The 26,865-nt window shown below is 39.0% G+C and overlaps 1 protein-coding gene across 2 annotated transcripts; it reads right to left on the bottom strand.

Annotated features, from left to right (window-relative positions):
- Nucleotides 1-83: 83 nt before the first annotated feature.
- On the bottom strand, nucleotides 84-26,865 carry NaPi-III (Na[+]-dependent inorganic phosphate cotransporter type III). Of its 2 annotated transcripts, XM_090177387.1 has the most exons (13): nucleotides 26,657-26,865; nucleotides 12,169-12,285; nucleotides 10,127-10,324; nucleotides 9,889-9,990; nucleotides 9,665-9,805; nucleotides 3,821-4,003; nucleotides 3,627-3,746; nucleotides 2,547-2,588; nucleotides 2,406-2,476; nucleotides 1,970-2,057; nucleotides 1,371-1,581; nucleotides 1,104-1,289; nucleotides 84-1,031 (listed from the first exon to the last, which is right to left on the bottom strand). In XM_090177387.1, the coding sequence occupies exons 2-13, from the start codon at nucleotides 12,200-12,202 to the stop codon at nucleotides 785-787; spliced, it is 1,623 nt and encodes a 540-aa protein (XP_090033513.1). In that variant the 5' UTR covers nucleotides 12,203-12,285; nucleotides 26,657-26,865; the 3' UTR covers nucleotides 84-784. The 2 variants fall into 2 exon arrangements, with proteins under 2 accessions (XP_090033513.1, XP_090033512.1); XM_090177386.1 differs by lacking the exon at nucleotides 26,657-26,865 and having other exon boundaries at nucleotides 12,169-12,491.

Genomic DNA, 26,865 nt, shown 5'->3' with positions numbered 1-26,865 from the left:
TGGGGTACAAAATTTTAACCGACTGACTTTCGCGAAAGGGGACGATCATATTCATATAAAAGAATAATATTCACAAATCGGTTTAAAAATATACATACAATTTATTTACAAAAACGCGAACCAATAAATTTTACACTAAAAAATATTATGCCATCGTCTAAAGCATTTTCGTTTTAAACAAAAAAAATCTCGAGTATTAAACATTTTTCCGCGTAGTTTTATTGACAACTTTTTAATTAAAAGACGATGAAACGGCGCTCAAATCATGGCATGATGGCCAAAGCCGCGTTTCACAATTCTTCAACAAGGAATGTTGTAAATACATTCGCATTCTAGCACTCTGTTATATTACCTATGTACAGTGTTCTAAATATTTATAATTAATATGTTCAGCATTTTGTTGAATTCTTTTGACCCGAATTAATATTCTACATCACATTTGGCAAAAGGCACCTTAGCATTCGAAAAATATAAATTATAATAAAGTCGGGAACTTTAAATTTAGATTTTGAGCCCCCCAATTTAACTACTGATAGATTTGTATATCAAAGTCCGAAAATGTATATGAAGATATAAATGTAAATAAGCGGTTGAAGTTGAGTGGATACCTTCGTGAAACAAACTGATGGCGTTTCGTTGGCAGAAATATTAATCCAAATTTCGTAGCGAAAATCGTAATAGACCTATATAGTTTAAGTTTTGTCTTGGTATAGTTTGAAATCGCGATTTGATGGAAATGCGAGGTCGATTATTAATTGAAATTTACAAAAAGCGTGACTAGTCGCTACGTTCCGTAGTAGCAAGCGAACATGATAGCCATCAAGGCGGCCGAAAGGGCTCCAGTCACTGGAAGCGTCAGCACCCAAGCCATGGCGATGTTCCTGAAGAGACTCCAGTCGACGCCGGCTTTAGAACGTATCCAACCAACGAAGACGATGGAACCGACCTTGCAGTGGGTCGTGCTAACCGGAAGACCAATCTTCGATGCCACTAAGACTGTGAAAGCGGCACCGACTTCTATCGTAAAACCCCTGCCAATCGAAATTAAAAGACGTATTTTAACTATTTTAATAACTCGGGACAAACTTCAGCGTGACACTTACGAAGATGGAGTAATTTTGGTCAGGTCCTCACCCATTGTCCTCATGACCTTTCGTCCCCATACCCACAGACCGACGCTTATGCCCAAACCGCCAAAGATGAGCAGGTACATGGGCGTCGTTCCCGGTTGCAGAGCGTCACCCGTGCTGAAGATCATCCACAAAGCTATCAGAGGACCGATAGCGTTGCTATATAATATTTAAACAGAACCAATTTATTAAAACAAAAGTTCGTTTAGAATAAAAGACGTTTCAAAAGAAGTAACGTACCTGACGTCATTGCCACCGTGCGCGAAGGAACCAAAAATGGCCGTTAGGATTTGTAGGAAAGAGAAGATTTTGGCCACTTCCGGTTTGTCATCCTGGTCCTTCTTGTCGTCCGGATTGGGAGTCGGCGGTCTTTGCACCTTGACGATGGTGACGTTTCCTCCTCCCTGGTTGACTGTGCAAGTACTGACTAGAGGTTCCTTGGGTTCGAATCCTGCGCGTTTGTGAGAAGACAAGATTTAATTTGAGTCTTTCAATAGGAGAAAACTATTCGCCGGTCCGGAACCGTTCAAAGAACTGATTCGGACTGAGCTATGACGACACCAAAACGTCCCGGACAGTTCAGAAGTTGTTGTACCAATAGTCTGAAATTCCATCTTAAAAGCAAGTATTGACTAGTCTAAAAAACTATTGCAGACGAATTTAAGAGAGCTCAGCCTTGGATTCTTGATGGTACCTGCTCTCGAGCGGGTACTGCTTGAACAGTTCTGAAAGGTCCGAGAACTGGTTCCCATGAGCAAATAGTTTGCGTTAGAACGTTTCGAGAATTTTATTCAGCGAATAGTTTGTGCCAGGACTCATCGAACGGTTGGTTTTCTTACCGTTAGCTTTTGGGACGTCGCCGTTCAGTTGGTTCGTCTTGGTCTCTTCTGTGGGCTGTTGTTTTTCGTGATCAACCGCGTCTCCGTTCTATATCGAAAGGAATCAAGTGTCAGTTTGACGTATTCGAAGGCTAAATTAGCGCTAGAAAACACGTGCTTTTGTGAGCAGTTTGTTTACGCTAAATTAACCTTAACCAGGGGCGGATTAACCCTTTCAGCGCCTTTCGGCACAGAAAAATTTTCCTCCCCTGGGCATTGTCTAACGGGCTGGTCAGCTGAGTAAGGGCAAGCCAAGCACTTGAACATCAGAGTTTTGGCGCCCCTAAAAAATGGCGCCCTAGGCACGTGTCTACTCTGCCTAATGGTTAATACGCCCTTGACCTTTACCCTACGTGTTGTCTAGCGTGGGCGTAAACTGTATAATTTCAACACTTACTTGGATATTTTCGCCAATTTTGCCATTTTCTTTATTTTCGGCCACCATTTCTGGCATTGTGATTTCAGTGGCTAATGGATTAAAAGCGTTGTTAGAATCGAGAAAAGGGGTCGTTTAAACTTGCCACAAATGTATACTTACTTGGGGAGTAGGTGATGTTGTCGCCCTCCCTTCGGAGCAATTCTGAAGAAAAAAATGTCACATTTATATTAATCGTCAAGAGACAAGAATCGGGGGTCAGCGAGGTCGATTTTTGGTGTCGGGTTTCCCGTATGTTATTGTTAATACTTCGGTTCTGGAACAAAAGGTGTACACCTTTCACGATAAATTAAACTATTGGTTGTTCTGCTCGCGATAATTACTCTATACCGTCAACTAATCATCAAGGTCAGATTATTACACTTCCTCAAAAGTGGGATTGAAGAGAGTAAACTGATAAAAACGTCTGCTTATCCAGAATTTATCTACTAAATTGGGCACAGGCAGCCAATTCAAGAAAACGTTTTTACCCCGACTCGAACTATTCTCCACCACTGAATCGGAGTAAAATGACGTCATTGTGTACTCTTCTTACCCTACTCCGAAATCCCAGAGCAAGCGAAATGTATTAATTTTTTCCTTCCAATAAAAATGTAACGGGTTAAGAACGCATTCGAATAATATAAGCTGTCCCATGGCAAAACTTAATAAACGCCATTTTTTCAAATTGAGATAAGTTTTTTTGTTTTGATATAAATAACTTCTAGTGGTAAATGTAAGTGGTTACTAGTATGTCTCATCGACGAATTTTATTGTGGACTGAATTTTTTATAGTAGGTGTTATATTTTTCTCTAATTTACTACAAACTGGAAATATTGAAAATTGGCGTTTACTAGGTTATTCCGCGAGACATCCGACATTATCAATCTGTTAAATTTAGCACCACCAAAACACATAATAATTCTTGCACATGCGCTGACGAAGTTCAGAATATGATTTTTCAATAGAAAATATTCAAAATCAGCTATTTACTATTATTTTAAATACGCATTTAATAAGCCCCATCTCCAACCAAACCCGTTGTGGTTTTTTGAACATAATTATCATATTAATCTCATTTGAAAGAGGACGAATTTGCGACGAAATGTGTAGTAGTGTCGCAACCTTGTACCCTGTGCAGCTGCGAGTAGGTGCGAGTCGCGTTTAGCACGATTTAACGGAAATAGTGGAAAATAGTTTACCTTGAATTTGGCGTCTCTGTTTCGGTACAACGATAAACCAAACGACCAAACCGACAATGAAGCCCAAACCCATGGAGAGAATCAGTACACCCCACCATGGAATTTCGTTGAATTTCAGAACTGTTTATAGTGGAAAATAAATAGGATTAAAAAAGTACTTTGCCCTTGAAATTCACATCGAAGGTCGTACTTACACTCTGGTCCTTCGTGCACCACCGAGAATATGTTTACAAGTATGGTGAATCCGTAGAAAAATGGCAGACATTTTAAACCCGGTTCTAACGGTTTTTCCTTTTTCAGGACAACCTTTTGGATGAGCAGAAACAGAGCGACTGTCACGATGCCGGAGAGAACCGGTGACACGAACCAAGATGCAACTATCGTGATACAGAAAGTAAAAGATATTTCAGAAATCTGTATGGTTTTGGGGGGTTAGTTGGCTATAGCGGAAGCTCATAATATGTCCCTTAAGGGATAAGGGGGAAGCATCCCAGGATTTATCACTCCTCATTTCGGTCGTAGGCATACGTCTTAGACAAGCCCTCTGTCTTTAAAAGGACATTATTACACTAATCAAGAGACCAAACTCCACACAATAGACTCTAGCAAAAACTTTGTTCCACGCGCGTCTGGATATTTTAGCGAAAATGGGCTCGAGCGATTTGGCGCGTGCTCCCTAAAATATTAAAGAGCACGTGGAACATTTTAACAAGTTGAACAAGACACGAAGAATTTATGCTAGCGCCTGTTCCGCGATTAGCATCACGTGACCACCATTGATATCCTTATGTCATGGTCGACCTAAACGCTTTACTATAGCAACCAGCAAGCTACGGATAATAATAATAATAATAATAATAATAATTATCAGCTAGGCTAATTTACCGAAATCAAAATTACGTTTTTGTGTGTGACAGTACATTTAAATTGACAGGTATAGCAGGCTTATTTACTTGCTTTAATACCCTAACATGGCGGCGTATTTTCACGTCGTGCAAAATTAATTTTAAGATCCCCCAATACCCAACACACCACCTTAGGCCCAAGTCATCTAGCAACCTTTAATCCCTTAAGACAGGTGGCCGGGTTAAAATGCGTGGGATAACCAGTGTACAAGTCTGTAGCTCCCGCCAGGGGACACAATTTCTATTTTTGAACTTCATTCCCTCCCCAATGGATACCCTCCCTCCCTCCACCCCTCCGAACATTCATTTGAAAAACGATTACATTGACACACTTTTTTGTTATTATGTCACTTTTGGTATTAGGTAGTTCTGGTTGTAGGTTAAACTAGAGCCTAGCGCCGCCGATCCGCCGCCGCCGATAAATTTTGATCCCGCCACCAATTTTTTTTTGAGATTTTCTACGTAACTTCATTTTTTTTTCTTCAAAACATTTTATAATTTTTTACCCCAAATTTTGAAAAGGGGGGAGAAACTTTTACACCTTTGCGCCGCCGCCGAAAAAAATCAACGCGCCGTGTCGCAGAGAAAATTATCAACATCATTGACATCGACGGGCAATGACCGCGTCTCCCCGTTATGTCCCAAATTTGGATCTGTGTATTTAATAAGTTTCTAATCGGGGGTAAATCCGATACGGTGTCTTAATAAGTAGTCTATGAAAGCGGAATAATAAGATTAAATGGATTCACTTTCCATAAGACAGATTGCGGGACTCATTTCCGAGATATTACTCAATGATTACTTTGAAATGTTTGGATTTAAGTTGTCAAATTTGCTTAAAACGACGAATTCATTTAGTGGTATCGTTGTCGGGCTGTTTGTGGTAAGCTCTTGCGAAAAGTCAGACTTTGTTCCAATTCAACACTTTACAACCCAAGTTTCGTATCCTACGTCTTTGTTGGAAGAAGTTTTATTTTAAGTAATTTCGTTAGATACGTGTACTATAACTTATGACAATTTGAAACCAGAAATCACGTTTATCTCTTAAATATTTTACGATTATGCCTTCGAAAGTATTAAGAATAATTACAAAGAAAGATTTTTGTAAAGGGACAATAAACCGCGATTAGTTTATTACCCATTTTGACTTATCTACTAGATATAATTTCAAGAGACGCCGTGAAAGAACTACACAGGTAACGATGGCTTCAGCAAATTTACAGAAAAGTAAAGTAAATTAAAAGTAAATAGAAGTGAAAATAAAGTTTATGCTAAAATATGGAGCCTTATAAAATAGCCTAACACGAATTTATCATCGTCAAATTAACTTCAGAACCCGAGATCGTTTTCCCCTTTCGATAAAAACTTGTGGAGGTTAACGGTAATAGTTAGTGTAGGGAGCTGTTGGCTCACGTGGCATAAAGGAATTGCCACCACCCTCCTACGCATTGTAACTCGGCCACCTGTTTAAGGCATTAAAAGTCGCTAGATGACTTGGGTATTAGCATAGCTCATTATTATTAGTATAAAATTCAATATTTTTGGTCGATCACTAACAGAAGCTTATGCTAAAGTTCCGTTAAAAGAGAGTTGTAACGCGTGTATTAGCACGCGATTTTTCGATTTGGAAGGTACTATTTGACCTCGGATATTCCTAGATATGTTGCTAAACTATTAATTAACAACGCTCTCGTTAGTCTAGAAACTATCGTCTGCTAAATTGTAGTTCAGCAATGAATCTAGAGATGGTGGTAGTGTAGTTACAAAAGCACGTCAGTTAAGACAAGAATGTTCAGTATATTGAATATCTAATACATTCTGGTCATTCTACGAATTGTCATATTTTTTTAAAGAAAGTACACAAGCATCCACGTGCACGTAAATTAAAAAACAGAATTCTTATAATATAACCCCGTTTAAATAAATTCTCAAAATAGCTAAAGTTGTTGAAGATTTTAAGAATTTATTTATCGTAAGCAGTTCACCCTAAAAACAAATTTTCGTACTATTCTTAATCATTTTTAACGCTTTTTCTTGCGAAATCAACTCGACACCGTCATTCCGCGTCCATTTAAGAAAATCACTTGATCGATCACTTTTGAATGGATGTAGAGATAATTGAGAAGTTATAAGTGGCAGCGACCGAGAAAAGGAGGTTGGAGAAGGCTCGATTATCTTCCCTTCAACGTAGTGAGTGAGAAGTCTCGATTTGGTTTTTTAATTAAAAATGATCTTGCAAATCGTCGCGAAGAGCTCGCTATCAGTGTACCCCGCTAATCAACCGCGCTGCTCGAGTGGTCTTCGCTCAATAACAGCGATGAAGCTCCACTTGAACCTTAACACGTGCGCGACTGTGTTGCGTCGGCCTTCAACCTACAAGCCATATCCGCCGACTTACTCGCAATATCATATCCCGATAAATAATAGAGGTTAAGCGCCCCACGTTGCTAACGGGAACGTCTTAGCTTCTACGCTACTTGGCTGACGTTTATCGGGTGGCTAATTTTCCATTATTGCCAAGCGTTTGAACTACCCGCGCGTCTTTCTCTACAATATGACATTCTTGCGACGGTTATTTTTTAAATATTGAAGTAATTCAAATTTAAGTTCCCACACACTTCTTAGTAATCTTGAGGTCACGGGTTTAACCGAGGATTAAAGACAATCTAAAGTCAGGGGATTAATTTGGACGTAATCGAATTTAAAACGCTGCTGATTAGCTAGCTTTCGAGTCTGCCTCTTTTTAGCACTTTGCGGCTGAGATGGTATCTACAGCCTCGGATAATCTACGAGGAAATAGTCTCAAAACTGCCATTCCGTATTAATCCCTCAGATAATATTAATTTCCTCGTTATCGAACCAGAAGAACAGCGATGTTGAGAAGATAGCGTCAACACACACGTAATATTTGATTTGTCACTCTATAGTTTAAACGCGCGACCACGTGAGGTGATTAAGAAAATTTTTCACTTTGTCCGCTGAAGAAGTCATTTCCACGCGAACACGCTTCTTTGAAGCCATGGCGAAACATCTTTTTTGCCATTAATATTTGCATCTCTAAAAATGGGCTATGGCTGGTGGTTTTCAATGGGGTAAAAACGCCATAACGCTGAGTGACCACGCCAAAGATCCCACTTAGATCTAATGCTTAGTTTCCACTAGCGCGCGTAATAGCGCATCACTTAACTGTGACGTACAAACGTAAAGAAAAATGCTAATAGTGGAAACCAAGCGTAAGGCTTGATAGTGGAAACCAAGCGTAAGGCTTGATAGTGGAAACCAAGCGTAAGGCTTGATAGTGGAAACCAAGCGTAAGGCTTGATAGTGGAAACCAAGCGTAAGGCTTGATAGTGGAAACCAAGCGTAAGGCTTGATAGTGGAAACCAAGCGTAAGGCTTGATAGTGGAAACCAAGCGTAAAGCCCCATTTTCATGCTCGCTGGTAGCGGATAAAAATCGTCAAAATTCGCTTCCGCCACTCGCAAGCGTGAAAATAAAGCTAAAATATCTGTCTGAAACAGATCGACGCGGAAAGTGGAAAAAGTGTATAGCTGAAGCGGATTTTGTCGATTTTTACCCGCTACCAGCGAGCATGAAAATGGGGCTTAAGGCTTGATAGTGGAAACCAAGCGTAAGGCTTGATAGTGGAAACCATGCGCAATAAAAAAATTGCGTCGTGGTTTTGCTCTATTGAAAACCAGCCTTTATACTCAAAATATATGCTGGTGAAAACGTGGTTTTGTTGATGTTCCCATTTGCAAAAATCGAGTTCAAAGCCGAGTTGCAAAACCCACGTATTAATTTACCTACATCATCCATTATTGGGCAATAAGAGATTCGTGCGAAAACGATAATAATTAATATTTCCTAGTTCCGACTTACAAAATCACAATCTTCTATAATTTTTGGGGAGTATTTTTCTGTCTGCCAGCAAAAGTCTAGTAAGTTCAAAAAGACATTTCGCGAAAAAAAAATCATTATCTGTCACCCAATGGAGAGAAAAAATTAATTTATATGGCTTTCAAATTCTTTTATAACAAGTACTAAAATGGCCAACTCTGTCGAAGGAAAGCGTTGGTCATTAGCCTACTTTCCTAAAACTCCTTCCAGACTAGATTTTCTCTTTTATGATTGATCCCCGATATAGTCAACAAGCCGCAATTCCCCGTATTTTTATGAATAGCAACACCTTGATTACAAATTCAATTCGTTATCAAAGTGTTGCATTGTTGCGTTTTAAACTACTTCCAAAATAACCGCGTACGAACTGATAAGCTTTCAACCGCCGCGTATTTGCGCTGATAACTGTATTCCTGATTTCGTTGCTCTTACAAAAGACCCTAACGTCGATTAAGTTATATCAGAAGAGCACAATAAACTCTAACGAAATAAGTATACAGTTAGGAGTTTAGGGAGCCTGCGGAGGTAAGTGTTAGACGCGAATTACGTTAGCAGTATAGACCGATGAGATATCTTATATACTCATGGTTTTACCAAGAACACATTGTAACCAAACATATCCCACATGACGCGATTCTACGCAGTGTTGCCATATCGTGGGAAATTTCCCATATTGTGGTAATTTTTGGGGTCCATTTTGGCTCTGTGGGAAAAAGGTAATTTTTTTCAAAAACGTTGATTTTGTGGGAATTTTCATGTCTGCGGGTATTTATCCTATGTTTTTTTTAATTTGGCTATCAAAAGAAAGCCCGAAATTATCTAGAGCAGTGTATATTCGAGAATCTTGGTTTTTATAAATAATACAAAGGAGGTGCCTCCTAATACTACAATCAATCAATGCATAGGCCTAACAACCAAAATGTTTAAACATTTTAATTTCAATAAAATTTCATTTTAAAAAGTTAATTTTTTAAACTTTTTGAAAATGATGGCATGTTTTCCGTTGAGTTTTCGTTGGGGGCGGGGCTAAAATAGGGTGTGGGAATTTGTGGGAAATTTACTACCCAGCAATGGGAATTTCAACTTTCAAACATTGGTAACACTGTTCTACGATACTCGGCACTAAGCGGCGGAACGAATTTCCGACATTATTAATCAAGAAGCTAGCTACTGTCGAGCGGTAATACCGGTTGTTATTGTAACGTTAAAGAAGAAGAAGTAAAGATCCAAATACCGATTTTGCCGAGAGATTTCCACTTGATCCCTCCGAAGCCTCTGGCAACGACGGCGAAGCCCACAACAGCGCCCACGATGCTGTGAGTTCCCGAAATGGGCATTCCGAAGAAAGTTGCTAAGATGTTCCAGACTGCGCTCCCTTTAAATCACATTAATCATAACCAGGATCAGAGAGAGAGAGAGATTAGTGAGGTTGGGAACTAGCGGATGGCGACTTCTTACCTCCGAGAGCGGCCAAGTTGCCCATCATCAGCTCCTTCTCGGATCCTACAAACAGATCGACATCGAAAATTTCTCTCCGCACCGTATCCGATACTTTGGAACCTGGCCACAAAGACGGAAAAGAGGAATTATTACCTCCGGTGTTTTTTTTTACAAGCCGAGGAATAATGGCTTAAAATAAATGAACTAATTTTTTCTCCGGGGGTACGGAGAGGTGTCCTTTGTCGTATACGCGTACCTAAGAGAACGGCGCCGAGGATTTCGAAGATGGTAGCCAAGATGCAGGCTTGTTTGAGAGTTAAGACTTTAGATCCGACGGACGTTCCGAAGGAGTTGGCCACGTCGTTGGCGCCCACGCCGAACGCCAGGAAGAAGGCTACGATGAAACCCACAATCACGATCCACAGCGTTTCGGGAGCCATCGGGATCATACCATCTGTTTCGTATAGTCAACGTATTAACGATGGATTCAACGAATCCCTTATTTTTGTAACGGGTATTAGGTATCTGGATGTTTATCAAATAATATTTTCCCTCAAAACCACGTGGCGTCGACAGAGAGTGACTTTCGAGTTAACATCGCCATCCCCCCCCCCCCCTGGTCGTAGCATCGACTGTACTGGATGTTTAGTAAATAATGTAAATTTTACATAGACTGATCCCCTATCCTTAACGAATTTCTGGTTAAGCTACTGCCAGCTAGGAGCAAGAAACACAAGGAGAACGCAGCTTGCCTTTAAAGGCCGACTACATAAATATTCGGTTTACTCTGTCTTTCACTGGAAGTAAGCTGACTGCATGGCACATGTGTATTGCAGTAAGCCTACTTCCAGTGAAAGACAGTAAACCGAAGATTTATGTAGTCGGCCTTTAAACACGCTAACGCAGTGTTGTGTACAAATTTCATTGGATGAGCCTTACGCTGGAAGTTTTACGAAAAGGGGAAAGACAATTTCCGAATTTCCCCCTTCCGAAGGCAGCAGGCGCTAAAGCGTCTAACCAATGAAAAATGTACGCGAGAAAATCCACTACTTTTGGCGGGTTGCGTTCTCCTTGTGTGGGGTGCTGCGTTTGTGGCTCCTAGCTGCCAGACACCTGTTAACTTTATCAACTTTTGGAAGTCTCGTCTGAAAAGGGTATAATAAAACCAGAAGCAGGTTTGTAACTAAGGGGTCAGTGATTTTTTCACAACTATTTTCCAAGTTATCCGAGTCAATTGGCGAAATATAGTTACGATAACCAATACAAACAACTCGTTATTACGCGTTACAGTTTAGTTATTTCTTGTCTATATACACTGGCTTATAAAAACTGATAAGATTTGATATCATCCGTATATAGAGGATATAGTGATCATGTATTTTTATTTTGTAAGATGTATAAACAAGTGGGCTACGTGACCGTACAATAATTTCACTCTCTTACGTATAAGATTACAAGACCTTGTTCGTCCCGGAGTCGTGAATTCACGAGCGCCGCTCAGAAGATCAAAAAAGGGTGGTTTTAAAGCACGAAAACGAAACTCAATATTTTCATATTTCACTAAGATTTGATTTCCACTTTATTTTGGAAATTATCTAATGGCCGATAAATTCGACTCCTAAATTTACAGACTTTTAAAGACACTAAATAGCGTTAATTTTGTAAATATTTTATAGCTTGTCGATTGTACATATCACTAGTACATATAGCATTTACAGTGTCGTCACTTTCACGGAAAGAAAACTTGCAAAACATCTCTCGTTTATTGATTGGCGAACGCAAACAGAATTTGAACCGCTCGAGTTGGGCTCAATGTACCAACGTTGTTTTTACATTAAAAAACGAAATTCCACTTATCGAGTAAAAACATTGACTTCGCGTGGAATAATCATATTTTTAAAAATTTAGTAACATGGCAAGTTCCTATAACCCGAGTAGAACTGGGTACTTAAAAGCGAAGTGGACCGGGAACTTTAAACAAACATCTCGAATCTAGGACGCCCTTCACCCTAGGGGCCTGTCCGACCCTGAGCCGAAATGGTTCCAATACCAAAATATTATTTCTCCACTAAACCCTTTTGTCGTAACTCAACCAGTAAAAATTATTCCCTTAAACGGAGTACGAACATATTTATCAGCCTATTTCACATTTCTAGCATACGGTTTAAAACAGAAGCTACGGGTGATTTTAAGGTAAACATTTTTCCAAAACGTTTAATTTTGCTAAAATATCGAATACCCACTTTAATAATTTTCAAATTTAAGGTAATAAATAGTAAAAATAAAAATAAAACTTACGTTCGACCGTCGCTGGAAGATACGAGGAAGACATGATTGTTGTTTTTCCCAAGTGATTCTTCTGATCTCGTTTAAAATTCAATGTTTCGACAGTTACAAGACTAGACGGAGATCATTCTGAAACCGCGAAAGAAAGTTCGTTTGGAAAGGCGATTAAAAGAAGCCCTTAAAATAAAAGGAAACTTTTTCGCTATTCGGAAGATTTATTTCGCAATTAGTCACTGCGCGAGTTACAATACAGAAAAATATTTTGTCCCGAGATTCGTGAGTAAAGAGAAGGCGATAAGCCAACTATAGATGAGAGTGGAATCTCTAGCGCTCGTGATTGGAACGCGGGCTTATATATCCCCCGAAAACGAATCGCGGGGGGATTAATATCGCATCCCGACTTCAAACCTTATCTAACCACGAATCCCTCTGCGCCATGTTAGATAGCATTCGGAAGGTGCGTATTCTTAGAAGTCCAATCGGACTCGAACAATTAATCTCGTTTTTTTAAATTCTTAATTTTTGGGGGTATTTTGTTTCAATCGCTTTTATTGCTTCGGTTTGTTTAGTCTTGACCGTGGTTCCTTAGAAATATGTTGATGTACCCTTCTATCTGTATTGGCAATCGTATATTGATAGTGAATTTTTACGAGTGAATCGATTAAGTTGTGTACAATCGGTTTTTACTGTTCATCATACCATACGCATTCGTTTTTATTAAAAAAGGGGTTATTTTCTATTGATTAAGTTAAGTTGATTAAAAAAATGACGAATCTCAAACATAGTTTGCTGATAGCAATAAAGTATTTTTAGAAAAAATAAATTTACTGAAAAATATGATATATTTGAATATGGAGTACTTATAGAAATGACGAAAAGCTTGTTAAAAATATCATAACAGATTTTATTTCGAAAGTCAATGGGTTCAAATTCCCTTCCCTCTATCTTGTGAATACTCACTTACGCTACGTCATAGTTCCGGCGTCTGCTCTCCTACGCTTAAGAGCAGACGACGTTATGACGTAGGAAAAGTGAATCTTCACAAAATAAGATAGGGGGAAGGCAATTTTCAGCCACTCACGTTCAGAATAAATCTATTAATAAATAAATTTTTAAAATCAATGAAATAAAAATTATTTCAATCAAATAAATGTGCCTAATTTTTTAGAGGAAAAAACGTCGTCTGTCTGTAATTTAATTACTACGCGGACTTGACATTTGTGGACTTCCGGGGGCCGGGATAACTTCCGGGAACGCGAGGAGATTACTTTGGGTAGCGGCTGAAGAATGAAAAAGAGATTGACGTTTGTTTATATGGTAGAAGGCTCACTTCGGCTAGAAGACCAGTGGCTCTCCGTAACGGCTCCATCCTGACTTCCACAAGCCTTAGCTCGCTGACGAACACAGAGCCTCGCGGAAGGCAACGGCGATACGTTACGGATAGGGAGAAGTTTGTTTAACTTTTCACACTTCCTTCTGGAGATACCGAAATCTTTCTCAATTAAGAAAATGCCGACATCAGTATTTAAGCCTAATTGGCTCAATCTTTATTTAGGGCACAAACCGTCTCCCCGTTCACTTAAAGAGGGGCATGACCAAATTATGGCAGTTTTCATCTTTACTCGCGCTACTTTGCAGAAATTATTAATATTATTTTTCTACGCTTTCTGGTGACGTCAATCCCCGCTTTTTGACTACATTAGGGAAAAAAATTTAGTCGTCTGGAAACAAAGCGAGCTGGACTTTGAGTGGGATTATATAATTTAATATCTGGTAGCACTGCATTGACGCGAAATCCTCCTATACCAGTCGTCAAAGGGGAAGTAGGTTTTCACTCTTTCGCGTCAAACGGCAAATTTCGAAATATTTAATTAGAGCTCGCCATAAATGGCATATTTACGAAAACCATAATCACTCTCGCGATAAATTCGATATTCTAATAATTGGAGCCGGTGATTTGTAGGCTACAAATGTCTAGGTTCAGATTTTCTCACTAGGAGTGTCCCAAAACTAGCCGTTCTCTTAACCAAAGATAATATAACTACGTACCCTAGATTCGAAATCAAGCTACTTGCATGTAAACGCAGCCTCTTATTGAGTTCCCGTCGGAAGTCGGAAAAAACGTAAAGTTTTAGTGAAAATTGCACCGTGGTTTTTGAGGAGGTTTTTGACTTGCGGTTTTCAAGCTATGTCAGATATTTTTGCGTTATATTGTTTTAAAACAATAATGGATCATGCCTATAGCCCTAAAAATGTTTCTAAACGAAAGAAAACTAAAGGTGAGTAATATAATCTTGGGTTCTATATTGAAATTCCTTATTTCTCACCCTGCTATGGAGCCCGATTTTTCCGACTTCCGGCGCGAACTCAGTAAAAGCCTCACGAGAAAACGCGCTATCGAGAAACGCCGTGATTTCGAATCTAGGGTTCGTAGTTATATTTTCTTTGTCCTAACGGACCAGTGTGAGAAATAAGGCACTATCACAGGCCAATCGCCAGTTTAAAAATTAATTGCTTGGGGTGTTAGTCCTGGTGACCACTTAATTAATTCGAAGTTTTTTTCCCTTCAAGATTTTAGTTCATTAAAAAAATACTATATTAATCCCTAAAATGGTTTATTTAACACTCCAAAATTTTGAAATACCCATAATAACTAACCTACTAACTTCTAAGCCTATGCCCTATCGCATATTATTGTCAAGAATAGATAATTTTAAAATAAATTATGAAAGCCTGATTTTTGAAGGTTAAAATGGTAAGTGGCCAGTGGCCAGTTTTTTAATTGAACTACCTTGGCTCTACTGGCCACAGGTCCAGTTTAAAAAAAAATCCTTATTTCTCAGCCTGTAACGGACTATTTATTTCCACTCTAACTCATCGTCTGCTTAGAGAACGGCGAGCTCTTTGGAAATCCTAGCGGAAAAAGTCTGGGATTACACCATCCGTGTCCCAAAGGTGTTCGAAAAGAAGTACGTTTCCGGGGGTAGAATTTGGTTTCAGAAAGCTAGGAAAGAACTAGGTATAATGTTATATGCTTGAATATTCGCGACCGAAACGAGTCCAAGTGGCGTAACGGCGCTAGCTTTTCTACAAGGTTGCACCTATGATATAGCATCTGCTACAGACAAATCAAAAAGGCATAGAAACGAGTTTTTTTTTTCTTAAATAAACATAAAAATATAAGCAAACGCTGCAAAAATTATATTAATACGCAAGTGTCATTTATTTACAAAGTCAAATTTACGAATAACGATATGGAAAAAAAATAGCGTCTGCTTTAGCCGCTACCTATCTAGGTTTCAATGGCGAACCAAAGAGGGCGTAGCGATAGTTTTCGATCGCGAATAGCTTATAAATAACTAGAAATCCATAGCCAGTGAAAATGTAACATTTTTCATCGATATGGTCCGTAATATTCGTGACTTAAAAGCTATTTCTACGCACTCTTGTTTGCCGTTGAAACTATATACGTATAGTATTAGGCTATTAGCATTTGTCAGTTAGTAGAGCAGGAAACTTAAGACCTTTCATGGTACGCAATTACGCCTATTAGAAGGTTATGAATCATAACTTATCATGGATTAAATCAAAACTATAAAATGTTAATAGTTGCATTTTAATATAATTTTGAACTGTTGAGTTTCCTACATGGTTACGGTAGCACAAATAAATTACTACGTCCAGATTTATAAATGTTTATCTAATTAGAGGCGCTATCTCGGAAGAGCGTGGCTCCGCAGCGCCATCTAGACTCATTTCAGTCGCAACACGGCAGTTTGGCGGGAAATTCGCGGCCCTAAATTTCAGAGATAGGTAGCTTCATAAGTCTATAATATTGTATCATAAGTTTGTCACTTTGAATAATATTTTAATGAGAGCTAGTAACGAAGTGACGTCATCACAAGAAGAAAATATCCCCCTAGCGAAGCGCTGTCAAAGGCTACGTGTGACGCGAGAGCGAGCGGACCCAAAACGGCGACGAAGCCCGTAATGGAGTCTGTCTTGTGAATAGCTCTCAGTAAAACTTTTGCACGTGAAGAATAGGAAGTGTCACACTTATGTTACAATATTATACACTTACGGTAGCTTTCACTCAACCTCATCGTCTTTATAGTGGAAAGCTAACTCTTCCAATTTATGTAAATACGTTTAAAAATTAAAACTTACAACCTAAAATTTCTGTCTAAACAAAAACTATATTTTTATTGTTTTTGGTAATCCATTTTACTACAATTTTTATTGTATTTGACTCTTATTTTAACTGTTATTTTAAATTGAACTATAGTTGAACTGAACTGATCACAAAATTCACAATGCTGCATTCACTTCAAAAGTAGAGCCGCCCGGTGTCTTTTGAAGGCAATAACAAAACCTTTATACTTTTATTCGCGAAACCACCTCGCGCAATGTAAAGGTTGAAGTATTGTCGTATAAACTCCCCAAGACGTAAAGAATGATTTATTTTTAAAGTAGGCCTATATGCTTTATTGTAACACTTCCGCGATGGAGGTTGAAAGTATCGACGCGAGCAACAACGTCACTGTTGTTGAGGCCCACGACCATGAATGGAGATCATTGTCGTAGGACCAATATCTCGAGTCAAAAAAACTTGCCCTTTCAAAATAAACTCTTATTTTGGTCAGACGGCGCCGAATTGAACGTTTGATAGGAAGAGATATCGCATTGCGGCAGTGTAAATAAAATTGATCTAAAAAGTCTCCATAGAATCCACGCGCCAGTTAACCCCCTCCCAGCGATAGTATAAAAGTCCGTCTTCCAATATTACTTCGCGAGTCGCGCGGACTAGTTTGATCTGGAGAGACACTTCTCCAATTTCTTAATATTTTTCCACGCAATTGAAGAATTAAAGCAAATAGTAAGTGACGAGATCGGCTTCTTCCAAGAGCGACCGCGACTCCTCCGTTATCCGTGATCCGAAACACGCAATACTTCGTCATCCCGCGTGGCGAGTTAAGCCTAGGCCTACATCGACAGAACCTCGCTAATAAGGCTGCTCAACTCGATACAATCCCAGCTGCGAAGTTGCCAACTAGTAGCTGCAGCCTTCCGACTTTCGAAGCCGCGTAACGTTCCATCAAGGCCGCAAGGTGACGTTTCAAACGGATGGTACTGAAAACGGAGAGGCTAGAGCGCGATTGGGCCCGCTGGTAGACGCGATATTATTGTCATCAAGGTCGCGCTAACTTTAAAAGTTTTTTCCCCCGAGGACGCGAGACGGACGCTCGAAAAAGCCCGACGATTTATCACCACTTTTCCGGCGTGCTTTCTTTTTCAACTATAGGCTTTGGCTCGAAGCGCTAGGCTCGTCAATTTGAAATTTCTCCAATTCCTTTTCCAAACCCGGCCGCCGAGTTTCTGCGAGATAAAAAATTGTCTACCCGCGCCGTCCACTCCGAACTATCTTACTTTTTAGTTTCCGAAAGATGGCGATCCAGGAGTTTCCCCCCCCCCCTCCACAAAGAGCGATTTATTTCCAGATAGCTGCGTTAAAATGATCTTGACCTTTGGTTAGTGTTAGTCATAAAAATGTGGATGGAGCAATAAGAGGCTGCCTACAAAAATGTTTAAAAAGGTTCTAATCGAAAATTGCCGGTTCCAAGGCCCATTCTAGAGCATTCTATCTTTAAAATCGATCTAATTGTTCGGTTTTAGGAGGGGTTCATAGAGCGTGGGGACAGAAGTACGTAATATATATTTTAAGAAATAAGTATGCATATGAGACGCAAAAATTAAACTTTTACCTTTACAGGTGTCAGGTTCGACTTGGCAATTTACCGCCAAACCGCGGATGTGTACACGGCTCAAAATTTATGGCGTGTATTACGATCGAGGGGCAGGTCACTTCCTTGATTAACGACGCACCCCTCGAAAGATTAAATCCGATTAAATCGTGATTATTTTGATTAAATTCAATTTAATCACGATTATGTTGATTAAATCATGTTTAATCAATTATTAGAGTGTTTAAATCGGATTTAAATGATTAAATCTGATTTCAGTGATTAAATTCTGGTTGAAACGATTAAATCGTAATTAGTATGAATAAATCGCGATTAGAAATTAGAACGAGAATCAGAATGATTATAATTGTGCGTGATTAGAACGAGCTGATTAGAATAATTTATGTTATTAGAATTATTATTTCGTATTTACCGCGCTCGATAAAATCTCGATTCGACCGATTAAAATGATTAAATTGTGATTAAAATGATTAAATTGTGATTAAAATGATTAAATCTAATTAAAATGATTAGATCACGATTAGAATAATTAAATCTCGTTTAAATCGTGATTAGAGCGATTAAATCGTGATTACATTTTCTAATCTTGATTAGAGTGATTAAATCGTGATTAAATTTTTTAATCTTGATTAGATTTTTTTTATCTTGATTAGATTTGTTTATCTTGATTACCCTAATTTACTTATTTCTAAATCATATACGAAACTTCTTTTGAAATAAAAACATTGAATAACAATAGGAGGATAGGGAGATGGATAACTTATCTCGTATTATCGTATTATTATATTATTTATGGTGAGGACTATTTTAATTTGTGTCCATCGATTTATCTAATAGCCCCGAAAAAAACGATAGCCTAATGGAGCTCAAATCGTTACTAGTTGAGCTAAAGCAATTTATTTATCTCGATGGATTAAGGTTGTTTAATCAATTTTCGCCGTAGTAGACGACACGATTGGCAAACTTCAGTTTCCGTCGAAAGACTCTCCTATCAGAATAAAAGCTTTTATTGGAGAGTAGTAAACCCTTTACGGGAAATCCCGTAAGCCTTGACTTCCTCTCAATAAATATGAAATGGAGTTTGTTGTTTATTAAGTTAACATAGTAGGTGGTTTTTTTCGCCTGTCCGAGGATAAAAAGTGTAAACTTTTTACCATAAAACGTTTTATTCGCTTGTTCTCTGGATAAGATTTACCCTGTTCCAAATTTTGTTCGCTTGTTCCAGAGCTCTAAGGTGACACTTTTTACTTCTCCTCGAAAGGAGGTGTAGAGGGAGTAATCCAGCTTTGTCATTTGCTTATTTAGAAAATTCGTCTGCTTAAATTTCGTTTCACGAAAACATGACGGGTTTTGAACATCTTCACGTGTGGCAAGCTTTTAATAACGAAAATTCAATTGTTAAATGCTATTTAATGACTTTAAAAGTCGCTTGATGACTTAGGCCTAAGGTGGTGCCTTGGGTATTAGATTAGCTAATTATTATTATTATTAAATAAATGAGAAAAATGAGTCACAATTTGATGACAGCACCACCGGTCGCCATTTTAAAACAGAACTACGGCTGCTACGGCAAATAAATAACCTTTAACTACTCCCTTCTTACTCCCAACTCGTTTTTTTCGTCAAGACAGAATTGGAGTAAAATGACGTCATATGGCTACACTTTTTAACCTGCTCAAAAAACCCAGAACAGGCTAAAAAAAACACCTAGTCAGCCACACAGGGCCGTTTTAACCTTTCGGGTAGGCCTTAGGCAAAAATCTCTCATTTACCGACTTTTCAGACCTTCATAGGCCCTATTATATCGAATCGTAGGCCCTAGGTACTTTGCCTAGTCTGCCTTATGGATAAGGCGGCCCTGCAGCAACATCGATACGAAAATTTGCCGCGATTAGCATTCCAAGTAGAGGTATGGATTCATGGTGGAAACTATTGGCTACCCTAAGAGTATTCAGTGTATCGGAAAGTGTAGTCCAAATTTTCTAGCTTTTTTTCTTACGTAGTACACGCCACTAAAGCGAATATTTAATGTAATTAGAACCAAGGCCTATTTTTCTTTTGGTCTAATTACTTTTAGAAATACAGAAGCTTACGGAAATTGGCCTAAAATGAAAGGTAACCACTTTATTTACCTTTTTGGAATATTTAGCAGATAAGTCTTAGAGTATTGATACTAGTGTTGTAAGTCGGAAAATTTCCCGCTCGGAAAATTTTCCGGAAAATTACCGAGGCCTTTTTTCCGGAAAATTTTCCGTATTTTTCCGAAAAATATTAAAAACGTTTTCATTCCATGATTTGTCTAATATATTGTTTGCAAATTTAAATAAAGCGGCATTTTCACCTCATTTTTTCTAATCTAAAAGTAAAACTAAACCTATAGACTAGTTTAAACTGGTTGAAATGTAACACTATTAATGTTTTGAAGTATGTTTACTGATATTAGTCAATTTAAATTGATAAAAAGTTTAAAACATTAAAAACCCTTGAAAAGTAATTTATGTTTAAATTTTTTATTTTTCCCGATTTGCGGAAAATTTTCCGCAATTCGGAAAATATTGGCTTCAATGCAAAACAGGTGTTATTAACTCGTCTTATACCTTTAATTTAAAATATCACATATATATCGGCAACTTTTGCAATTAAAGGTAATGATACATGTTAATTATAATATTTACAAGTTTTGTCCGAGGTAATTGCGTAAAAATGACAATAATATAATTTGAATATGAATAAGTTTGAATTCCCCGCCTTGGGTCTGTATAAAAAAACTATTATAAACAAAATATTCCGCTAGGGGCGGCCAACTCATACATATATCTTTGGCTCGTAGGTTAACACAGAAACTTCAACGAATGGGTTGGCCGCTATAGCACGAACAGAGCGTGATCAAAGTTGGCCGTGGTAGGGTGTAGCACTTTTGTTACACTTTACAAAAACATAATTAGCGGCTCAGAATAGGAAGGCGTTTTCCTTATGAAAATGATGAGAAAATCGTGTCAAATAAAAGCCAATTTCCATCCCCGTCTTTTGACGCGATAAATTGCAATTGGGAATTGTGGGTATAAAAAATAGTTTCATAAAAACCAAAACGTTTTTTTTTTCGGTCTAGGAGCGCGCAAAATTTCAAATTCGAGGTCAAAATGTAACTTCATAAGGAAAACGCCTCCAACATGGGGAGTATAGCAGTCTGATGACTTCGGTTCATTTACTTCTGCTATTACTAAAAGGTAAAAATCAAACTGCGTAGGGATATTTACCTATTTATAAACCCAGTGGCGTAGCTAGGAAAATTGGGCCCCAATGCGAGATAAGAAAATGGGCCCCCGTGAAATGTCAATTTTTGAGCGTTGGCCTATTTACGTCACTGGCTTCCAATATATAAATATACATGTATGCGGCGTTCTTTCGTGAGTCGACTAAGTAACCCGGCCACCTGAATTAATGGCTTTAAAAAATCGCATGATGACTTAGGCCTTGGGTGGGCCCCAATGCACCGCATTGGCTGCATTAGCGTATTTACGCCACTGTATAAACCCTATTTTAGCAATGAAATAGTATTAGCAAGAACCCATAGACGAACTAAGAACAGAGAAATGGGAATTTGACTGGATCGACTCCTAATCTATATTTTTAGGAGGCGGAGCTATAGTCTTCTACCACTATTGTTACTTTTACTGCCATTAAAACTGATTACGAATTTAATTCTGTAGGAAAGCTCATGTTTTGTTCTTGAATTAGCGTAATTTTATTTCTACCGTTAATTTTTAATATTCCGGCAAAGTAGATGGCCCGAGAAAAGTTACTAAATAAGGAAAAAAAGAAAGAGGCGGGGCTTCTTTTGAAAATATAGATTAGGAGGCTCAACGAGGGCCTAAAGTTATGATTGAGTGTTATGATTAGAAAATCAATAGAGTGTTGTCGTCTGAAACACTGCGACGTCACCATTGTAATTTGCCTATTGATAAAAAACGGTAACTGTCATGGCGGCCACGATTAACACTACAGCTGTGACGTTACAAGTTTTCAAAATCGTACAGACGACAACACTCTATATATGACGGCTTTCGGCCCGAACTACTTTTTCTTGAAAAATCAAATACTTGTCTCGTAAATGGGCCAAGTAGCAATACCTCTTCTATACATTGTTTATTCGCGCCAAGGCTTTACAGACTGATGCGATTCGCTCTATTTGATGTAAATTAGATGAAAGAAAGTAGATATTTAATATTATTTAGCGACTTGCACAAGTTATAAGTTAGAACAATGAGTAAAAACAACGATATTTAAAAGTGCGCAAAAATTTATTCTTCCAATAAACAAATTTTTGTGCACTTTTTTTTTTTGGAGATACACACACATCGGTGTCGACCCCAGGCCTTAGACACCAGCACACACACAATATCTGAGTAATCAGGGCGAGATATGTGTAACGGCCACGCCAACGGGGGGATACGAGGGGACAGGGGTGGGGACACCCTTGGCGGAAGTATTCCGACCACCCGTTAGGGGATTGGTGGTCGTCCTCACACGGACATCCACAAACTCTGACTCCCGGACGCCTGGGATTACAGGAGTGAGCCACTACTCCCGGCTTTTGTGCACTTTTAAATATCGTTGTTTTTACTCATTGTTCTAACTTAAGAAAGTAGATACTGAGATAAGTTAGGTCTGAGGGGCCTTCTGCTATTTAAATTCGGTTAACCCACCAAGGCATAAAAATAATACCCCAAAATATCTGCCATCAGCCGGGAAACAAAAGCGGGAAGAGAAGTGGCAGTTGGCTGAGTGAAAAAAAGGGCAACAAAAATAGTCATAAACGCGACAAAAAGGTCCTCCGCGTCGCCTGTGTGACTTTTGGAAAAGACCCAAATGAATTGGCGTGCGGAACAAGTTCGACACGCCCATAATAATGTTGCACCCAGAATCTATTAATTTATACTTATGACGTCACCGGCGTGTGCTTCAATGGCGTCAGTTATTGGGAATATGATACCGGGCTGATTTGATTGATGAGGGAGATTGGGAGCCACGCTAAAAATTGTCAAACATAGTCATCCCTAAGTATAAATAAATATATTCTTCGCTGTACTAATAACCATAGAAACTAGAACGAGTAGAGATTTGGGCCTTTAATCATTACTTACCTTTGGTATCACCTGAAGTCAATAATATCCCTCAGGAATCCATACCTCTACTTGGAATGCTCATCGCGGCAGATTTTCGTCTCGATGTGGCTGACTGTTTATTTGATGTCACTAAGTCCACTTAACAAACAACAACGTGAGAGGGGAGCGCGCGCAGGGGGGATTTTTTCTCTCGAAGGCGGGGCCAAAGCCGTCAGAGTGATCTTACCATACGCGGTACGGCAGGATAAGCATTCCAAGTAGAGGTATGGATTCCTGAATATTATTATACACCTATACAGATAATGTTATTGGCTCGAAACAGGCTCAAGCTGCTCTTTTGTGTTAAAAAATTCGTTCATATAATAATAATATTTTTTATATATTCTTCTGGTACAACTCACTTTACGTTAAGCAGCGTTCAGACTATGTGAAAATATTACGTTAGTATCGGTCGTGTCGTTTCGGTTATGTTGGTCGCGTCGGTTCGTTCATTTCACTGTTCAGAAAGGAACCAACCTTGCACGGAGATTAACATAAAAAGTGATTGTTCATCCAATCAGAGCTCGGTAATAACGGCGGAAAAATTGAAATAATTTTTATCCACCTCTGATTGGTTATAGTATTTCGATGGTTCTAAAGGTCGCCACTACCTAGAGTCAGCGCTGATGAAGCATAAGGCTATATGCCTGCTATGAACTTTTTGAGCGGAACGAAATGAAAAAATGTAAACGACACGCGCGAAAATTTAAAGTCTCTGTTGAGAAGTCTGAACGGTGTAAGAAATCGAAAGAACCGACACGATCGACGCAAACGTAATATTTTCACATAGTCTGAACGCAGCTTAAGGTTTAAGAAAAGTATTGATTAAAAGTTATATTTTAGACATTCCACTCTATACTATTAGCAACCACGGCTACAACTGCTACGAATAAATGACGAATGATTAAGAAAGTGTGCTCAGGGGAAAACTATAAAGCGAAATTCTTCTCGTCTTTTTCACCATCACGTAATATAAGAGAGGTTAAGCAAAGCCCAGTGGCAGTTTTAACGGGAACGTCATAATATTACGACATCAATGGCAAAGCACCGTAGATAAGCTTCGACGTTTGTGTTGATAGCTTAGGGTGCTTAACCTCTATTATGAAGAAAGCTTAACTTCAGGGGGTTAAAACTCCCTAAAAGAAAACAAAATACTTCTTCCTGAAAGCCAAGCTAAAGGAAACGAGATTGTTAACACCGTCACCAACTCGTACTTGTATTGAAATGAATTATCGACGACTACTTTCATTCGCTTAACAAACCTCATGGGCAGTGGCGTAGCGAGGGGGGAGAGCGGAGGGGCGAACAGCCCCGGGCGCTACCATTAGGAGGGCATCAAAATTGCCCCTTTTTACACGGATGATTTTGGCACGTTCATCCCTTCTACTTCACCTCTCTTCGTATCCTCCTTGGAATTATGATTCCGCCCCGGGCGACTATGGCCCACGCTACGCCACTGCTCATGTGTCGAATGTCCACTGTCCATAAACTCTTTACTGTTGTGGGATTAAGCGCCACGCGTCTTAACGCAATTCTGTTTGAGTAGATCAGTGGAGGCCAGCGCCGATTTGATATGGGTCGGCGGCGGCGTTTGACCCAAAATATACCGGCGGCGGCGGCTTACGCCGGCGTTTAGGCCTACGGCGGCGACGTCTTTGGCGTGGCCAAAATGACCGGCGGCGGAGTACGCCGGCGTTTGTATAAATTTTAGAGCTATTTCTTGTAGCGACAGTTTAAAAAACACGCGACCAGAAGGGCAAGGGCAATACCAACTCGTACTAGTCCTTCCATGGACTAATTAATGTACTTCGCACAGGGACGCCCCGTTTCCGAATATTTGCTTCGGGCGATTGTTAAATGTGCGCTCTGGCGGCGGAGTTAGGAACTAACGGAAAACTAGGGTCAACCGTGGAAGAAGGTAAAGGAGGGTGGGGGAACATAACGATAAACCAAGCAACATTTAAATTTAAAGGGAATTAAAATGTGGATAATCCTTGGTTATATTAGTGATTCTCTCTATAGCCAAGATAGCAATGCTGGAATCTATTGACGCTAAGTGAAAATGCTATTACTCTGCGTCGACCGAAATCCGAAAACCAAAATTTGACGTCCGACGTCGTGTTCAAATGTCGTTATTTTCGCGTAAATGAAAACCAAGCTTAATATACCAAAAAAAAAGTGTATAAAGTAAAAAAGAAACGGTGGCGCGCCGTTCTTTGTTTCGGCGGCGGCGTGCGCCTATTTCCGAACAATCGGCGGCGGCGGCGCGATTGCGCGTTCAAAATTATCGGCGGCGGCGGCGTTTAGCGGCGGCGCAAGCCTCTATGTTCGAGGCGTTATTTCAAAAACTTTAAACGCCTAGAAAAGCGCACGTTAGAATGAGAAGTTCTTTGCATTTCGGCGGCCCATTATTGTTGAAAACGCTCTCAAGTTTCACAGCGTTTAGCGCGGGATTTTGTGATTCTTGACGCTACTTAAAATAAGAGTGATGACGGGGATTGCGCGTCTTAAAAAAACATTTGTAGAATTTCTGATCTTTCTCCTAAATCTCGGGAGGGGGGCTTTATTTCCGTACCTGTGTTGGTTTTTTGCTCATTCATTTGGGTCTCTATCAAGAGATGTATTAAAGTAGTACTATTATCAGAGGAGAGAGAAAGTAAAGCGACCCATTTTGCGTAATTAGGCCAAATCTCTGGATTCTGGAGTACCCTAGTTAAACGCTTCCATTAACTCAAGGTATTAAAAAAAGAAAATTGAGCGAATAAAACGGAAAGCAAGAAGGTATGATCGAAGGAAAACCGCTAAATTTACCGTACAATAAATGTCAACGCGGTACATTTTTATTTAAATTTCAAATTGGCCACGTAATTACATTAATAATTTAAGTCGCTATTCATTGTCTATTGTTGTTTTGGAATTTAAGAGCATTTTAAAACTCGTAATATCTAAATTTTCAAATAGTACATTATTAAAAAAAAAACAATTTAAATATTTATATTAGAAATTTAAATAATTTTTAGTAAAATTTTATTTGAGATGACTAGTACTTTTGAAGTTAAGGTAGCGATATAGTGTTTAATGTTATATATATTTTCAAGTAAAAATTAAATATTTATATTATGGATTTAAATATTTTTTTGTGAAATTTAATTTTTTGAGATGCTTAATTTTAAAATTGAGTTTTTAATGTGATATCATTAATAAAATCATTCGTATTGCGTAATTTATGAGTTTTGCGTACGTATTGTCATTACCTATTTACCTTTCTCAATTTCTGGCGTAACATGACAGTAAGCATACCTTCGGTTAAATGCCTACCTAAATCCGGAAATAAAACGCTATGAAATTGCAAGAGTGATTTAAGTAAAACGCGTTGGAAAAACCTCGCTTCAGCTGTCCAATAGCGCGACGCACCGTGAACAATTAAAGGTTAGAATGACACTAGTATTAAATACGAGTATCAGGTACCGTTCAGGCTTATTGCAAAATCAGCGGCACTCGAGAGTATTATGTGGCATAAACGGGCCCTCCAAGCGAGAATGGAGAAAAAATATCATAGATGAGGAGACTTACCTATCGAAGACGCGCTACGTAATAGCTAGTGGTCGAAGAGGAAAGGCCATTCAGACGAAGCGCTCCACCTTTTATAACAATCGAGAGCAGAAATCAGCTACTTTCTTTGACGGCGAGAGATGCAACGTTAAGCGAAATCGTCGCTATTACCGCGTCTGCGAAGAATGCACAGACGGCGAAATTCTAACAAGCTTTATAGGCATCATCTG

Source organism: Leiobunum rupestre, chromosome 6 (assembly GCF_980474605.1).
Source record: "Leiobunum rupestre chromosome 6, qqLeiRupe1.1.hap1, whole genome shotgun sequence".
NCBI classification, from domain to species: Eukaryota; Metazoa; Arthropoda; class Arachnida; order Opiliones; family Sclerosomatidae; genus Leiobunum; species Leiobunum rupestre.
Note: the sequence above shows the minus strand (reverse complement) of the source record. Positions and strands in the feature narration are given on the sequence as shown.

Bases quoted from the DNA above. Each gene is read 5' to 3' on its own strand.
- NaPi-III (XM_090177387.1), bottom strand. From the start codon at position 12,202: ATGTCTTCCTCGTATCTTCCAGCGACGGTCGAAC. The intron at 9,991-10,126 runs GTACGCGTATAC...CTTTGTGGCCAG, and splicing joins CCTCGGCGCCGTTCTCTTAG to GTTCCAAAGTATCGGATACG. The intron at 9,806-9,888 runs GTAAGAAGTCGC...TGTGATTTAAAG, and splicing joins CAACTTGGCCGCTCTCGGAG to GGAGCGCAGTCTGGAACATC.